The sequence below is a fragment of the Limulus polyphemus genome, unplaced genomic scaffold, assembly GCF_000517525.1.
Source record: "Limulus polyphemus unplaced genomic scaffold, Limulus_polyphemus-2.1.2 Scaffold4824, whole genome shotgun sequence".
In the NCBI taxonomy this organism is placed as follows: domain Eukaryota; kingdom Metazoa; phylum Arthropoda; class Merostomata; order Xiphosura; family Limulidae; genus Limulus; species Limulus polyphemus.
Window position 1 is genome coordinate 6,513 of NW_013670434.1, and position 5,741 is coordinate 12,253.

General features: G+C 33.2%; 1 protein-coding gene across 1 annotated transcript in view; it reads right to left on the reverse strand.

The window, feature by feature from the left end:
* Positions 1–1,005: 1,005 nt before the first annotated feature.
* The window catches only part of LOC106471735 (4-coumarate--CoA ligase 1-like), a 44,662-nt gene continuing 39,926 nt past the window's right edge, over positions 1,006–5,741 (reverse strand). Inside the window, exon 10 of the mRNA XM_022400342.1 lies at positions 1,006–1,457. Within this exon, the coding sequence (XP_022256050.1) occupies positions 1,336–1,457 (122 nt within the window). The 3' untranslated portion in view covers positions 1,006–1,335. The remainder of the gene's footprint in view (positions 1,458–5,741) is intronic.

A 5,741-nucleotide genomic window follows, 5' to 3' on the forward strand; every position in this document is an offset into this window, starting at 1 on the left:
ACTTTTACTTTTTTTCCATATAAATACGTACTTCACTGCTTTGCATCACTTCAAACAACCGATCAATCTATTTAGGAGATAACTGTAATGTTTGAATATGAGCCTCATACATACAAAATCATTTTCTTCATCTACCCTTTTAAAAAGGTCTAAAAGTTCTTCTAAAACCTCCATTATATTGTAGTACTATGAAATTTATAAGTCCGAAAGTTATAAACTTTTATATGTAGATCATATTCGATCTCGATAGTAAAATGTATACATTTATTATGTTAAAAAAATCGAAGAAAACCAACGCTTTGTTTGTTGTTAAATGGAAAGCTACAAATTAGATAATAGGTGTTGTATCAAATACAAGTATTGAAATCTGATTTTTAGTATTATAAGCTCTCAGACTTACTGCTAAAACACTGAGGGCCAAAATCTGTGTGCGAATAAAATGGTATTTGTGTCACATTCTTCTTAGTTGGTATTTTGTGTCCGTTTATCACAGACGTTCAGTACAAGAATTCCTCAGATGGACTTAAAAAAATTTGGTTTTGAACAGAAAAGCTGAGCAGTAGTGATATCTGGCAGACAGAAAATAGTTCTCAAATGTGTTGTTTTCGTACATGTTGGCCCGGCATGGCCAGGTGGTTAGGGCGCTCGACTCTCAATCAGAGGGTCGCGGGTTCGAATCCCCGTCACACCAAACATGCTCGCCCTTTCAGCCGTGGGGGCGTTATAATGTGACGGTCAATCCCACTATTCGTTGGTAAAAGAGTAGCCCAAGAGTTGGCGGTGGGTGGTGATGACTAGCTGCCTTCCCTCTAGTCTTACACTGCTAAATTAGGGACGGATAGCACAGATAGCCCTCGTGTAGCTTTGCGCGAAATTCAAAAACAAACAAACAAACAATCGTACATGTTATTTAAAACCTATAAAATATTAAAGAAATCTATAGTTAAACATAACTTTTATTCGTGTTTAACGAACTCTTGATTTGATAGCTTAAGCAATTTCATACCATAACAATGATTTCTTGTAAGTGAATAGAAATAATACATCCAATAGTCTATTAGTTGCCATTCCTCCAGTCTAGCTGATATGTTATGAAATTCATAGAAAAGCCACCTAATTAATGAGATGTAACAGACAAAACAAGGCCTAAAATGATTGTTTTTAGTTCATTGTTATTTGAAGCCTGTTATTGTATGGTTAACATGAATGTGATAAACATATTTCATCAAAGTATTAACAAATGTAATACCATTGTTTTTATCATCGAAGTATTTGAGGTCATAGCAGTATTTCCAAAAAAAAAAGAAAAAGAGAAAAAAAAAAACAATTAGCAGTTTACTTGTAATTTTGATAATAGTATTTCTGCAAAGTTCTTCGTTGAATTTTTCCCATTTCAGACCGGGGAATTTTGTCCAAAACTTCTAGTCCTCTGAGATGTTTGGGATGTGATACACGATCTACAACATACAAAGAAAATGTGAAGATCTACAAGCATACAATAAATTTAATAGAAATGTTATTTTTCAGTTTGAATTTTTTATGAGATATAAACTAAAAGGGTAGTTTATTGTGTTAAGAAACTCACGAGTTTCTAGGTAAATAGTGTATTACTTGATATGGTAAGAAACACAATCATTTGCTTAGTTGTGTTTTCTTTAAAATATCCATTGTAACATTCTGTTTCAATCTATAAAACTAAAAGACATTTCTAATGAACTTAATATTGAAAGAAATGGTAAAAATCATAGAATACTAGAATTCTAATCAACATTAATGATGCTTTCAATATTCTTGATATTATTTTGACTTGCAAACACTTATCCATAAAGCAATTTAGTATGAAAATTGGCTTGAAGGTTTCATATAATGAAAGAAAAACACTAAAGGAATTTATTCCATTATCTGAAAATTTAAATACACATCGTAAAGTGGGAATGCCATAGGAATATGAGGTTTCTTCTAAGCGTTTTAAATATTTTTTATTTGATTGGGCTGGACAGTTTATTTTTCAAAACAGCACCAACATATGAAATATTATGTAATTTTCGGACATCATTTATCATATTCTAGAGCAAAAATTATTCTTAAACTACGGGTTGTTGAAGGTGAAAACGTATATGAAATAACAGAGAAGAATATTTAAGATCACTGAATACTGTTTCACAGTAAAAGAGCTTGGAATTAGGATCATTAATATATATATATATATATATATATATATGTGTGTGTGTGTGTGTGTGTGTATTAGCATCACTCACCCAAACTTGGTTTGCTCGATTATCGTAAATTTTTGTTTGATAACTGGAAACTGTCAGATGAAGTATGAGGGTATTTTTATTTTAAGATGTTTACTTTAGAAGGGAGATAAATAGAAAAAAATTTGAAACAGGGCACATTTCCACTTTTTCGTAATCCGAACCCTGTAGTGTGCACCGTTCTAAATCGCACAATTTAGAGCAAAATTAAAATAGTGAAAATATTTCGTCCAAAACTACTAAAAAACCAGGAATATTTATGTTCAACAAAGTTACTTATAACCACTTTATCTTAGTTAAACAGGTTTTGTCTGTTGAAGGAGTGATTTTGTACAAAAAGTGAGAAGAGATAGAATGCTCAATGAACATCAAAGTTCCTTCAAGTAATCTTACTGGACCGTTTGTGACCAGTGACTAAAGTCTCAGACTGAGATCCTTAAAGTATTTTTCACATCCTGTTCTTACAAAAATGCTATCCGCGCTTTGGGACTGTGGGTGCGCTTTAAGAATGAGAATCTATTACAACTCTTTAGTCAGAGAAGAGCAGCCAAGAATTGGCATTAGGTGCTTTTGACTAGCTGCCTTCCTTCCTCTAAAATATTTAGTTCAAAATTAGAGATAGCTATGCACAGTTAGCTCTTGGTTAGTTTCTCAAAACATTATGAAACAAACAAACAAATCAATTAAGTTTAGAAATAGAGAATTTAAGGCTGATAGTAAAATAACGTTTGATTTCATTCTGATTTCACCATTAGATTATTATTTTTATGGTATTGCTAAACAAAGTGGAGTACAATAAGGAATTGTTTTTATGTTTGTTATCTGTAATTTATACGGAGGTTCCAGTGTACGGATAAGACTCCTCTCTTACTGACAATTATTTTTTTAATTCAAGGGGTTTGTGCCCATAAAAACACCAGTTTGGACGTCCGCCCTTGGTAACTAAGCATGGTGACTAAGTTTGGCCCCATTAGCTTGTAAAAGGAGATATTAACACAATTTCAGGCATGGCTACCCCGAGTTCGCGATGGAGGTAAGGAATTGTTCGAAGAGTTAGCCTGGCAAACAGCCAATCGTAGCTACAATCTGAATTAAAACAGGATAAAAATAGTAAAGAAATTGTCAAAACCAATGATGTTAAAGTAAAAGGTAATGCAATGTGTGATTACAAACTGATATTTCGGATTCTTTAAAAGTGTTTTGAGATTCATCACTAATAGCCACATCATCTGGTTTTAAGAACTTTCTAAGCTAAACAAAATTAGGATTCCAATAAGAATTATCGTGTAAGTTATTGATTCTTCTAATTATAAGTTGTCTCACTACCTACATTACGTCAGTGCACCAGTTATAAGCAAGAATGCTTATCGTAAAACAGTTTATCAATTATATGCATAAGGTACATTTGAATAGGAGAGAGGTTAATTTGTTTTCGTGTCTTTATATCTATACCAGTAGAGTTCAAGTTATCAAAGAAAAGCTGAAGTTAGATGTGAGTAATAAGGTTGGCACTATCGCATCCAAAGGGTGCCACCTAACGCTGATTGGCTCCCTCAGGGGAGAGGAGGTGATGTCATCAAAGATAAAGACGTCCATACAGGCGGCCATTACGTCATAGTTCAACAAAGTGTCACCAGAGGGAAAAAATAACTTATGGAGGGCTGAAATTATAGTTCCACACCAGACAGGCGGCCATAATTGATGATTACGTAAAAGTACCACAAAGTAGAGAAGTGTTTCTAGGCCGCCATGACAAGTGACTATAACTCATGCAATACATGTCTCATCATGTCGATAAATAACCATTAATTAATTAAATCGTCATAAAAAAGACACTTAGCTCTAATTCAATTGTAATTAAATAATCATAAAAAAGAACTCTTCGTTAGTATAATTCATTAATAATTAATTTCCCCTAAAAAAGACGATACAATAATTAAAACTTATTTTTTAAACTCATGCAATACATGTCTCATCATGTCGATAAATAACCATTAATTAATTAAATCGTCATAAAAAAGACACTTAGCTCTAATTCAATTGTAATTAAATAATCATAAAAAAGAACTCTTCGTTAGTATAATTCATTAATAATTAATTTCCCCTAAAAAAGACGATACAATAATTAAAACTTATTTTTTAAAGATTTTTCAGTACTAATTCATTAGTATATTTATAATTAAATCAAGTCCTGAAAAGGAATTCTTAGCACTAATTCATTAAAACATTTATAATTAATTCATCGTAATAAAGATGATACAATAATTAAAACTTATTGTTTGAAGATTTTCAGAATTAAATTATTGCATTTCCTGTCCTAATAGAACTATCTTACCTAATCTGACGCAAAAAAGGGCAATATCATACAATAATCAAAACTTATACTTTTACTAATTTGACATTATACAATAAAATAGATGAAAAAAAACGAACATATATATATATAATAGGTCGTCAATAAATTAATGTAGCTTTTTGTGGAAGAGAAAAAACGAACAACATATGTATTAAAATAAATAAAACATTTATTAAATGAAATAGTCTCTATTCCTATCGATCATGCTTTCCCATCTTACAATCAGGTTGTTAATGCCCTGATTAAAGCAATCATTTGGCTTTGAAGCAAAAATCATGTCGATGTACTCTTTTACACCTTCTATATTTGCATACGTTTTCCCATGAAGATGGTGTTGCAGCGAACAAAATAGATAGTAGTCTGATGGTGCCATATCTGGAGAATATGGTGGGTGGGGGAGAACTTCCCAATCTAACTCCATAATCTTGTGTTGTGTCAAACGTGCCACATGTGCTCATGCATTGTCGTGGAGAAGAAGAACACCTTTCCGATTAACGAGTGAAAGGCGTTTCTGATGAAGGACTTGATTTAAACGCTCCAGTTGCTGACTATAGATCTCTGCATAGACAGGTCGCTGTGGATTGAGGAGTTCGAAACTAATTACTGTTTTGATGTCCCACTAAATGCAAAGCATCACTTTCTGCGAATAGAGTCCAGATTTTGGGGTCGGAAGTGGTTTTTGTCTAGGACTGAGCCATTGTTTTTTGGCATTTAATATTCACATAAAGAATCCATTTTTCATCACCTTTGACAATTCTGTCCAAAAATGATTCACGCGCCAGAAAAAAAAAGACGAAGCAATGTTCACATGTTGGAAATGATGATCATTGGAGAGTTCGTGAGGCATCCAAACACTTTCTTTACGAAGTTTTCCCATATTAGTTAGACGTTTACATACTGGTTCACGAGAGATATGAAATTTCATGGCCATTTCACGAGTGTGTTGCCTTAGGTTAAACTCAACAAGCGTCTTCAGAGCATCAATATCAGATCCAACATGCTGGCTTCTGCCATCACAGTTTTTAAGGCTAACGTCACCTGAACGAAATTAGGACGCTCGACTCGCAATCTGCGGGTCGCAGGTTCGTATCCCCATCCCACCAAACATGCTCGCCCTTTCAGCCGTGGGG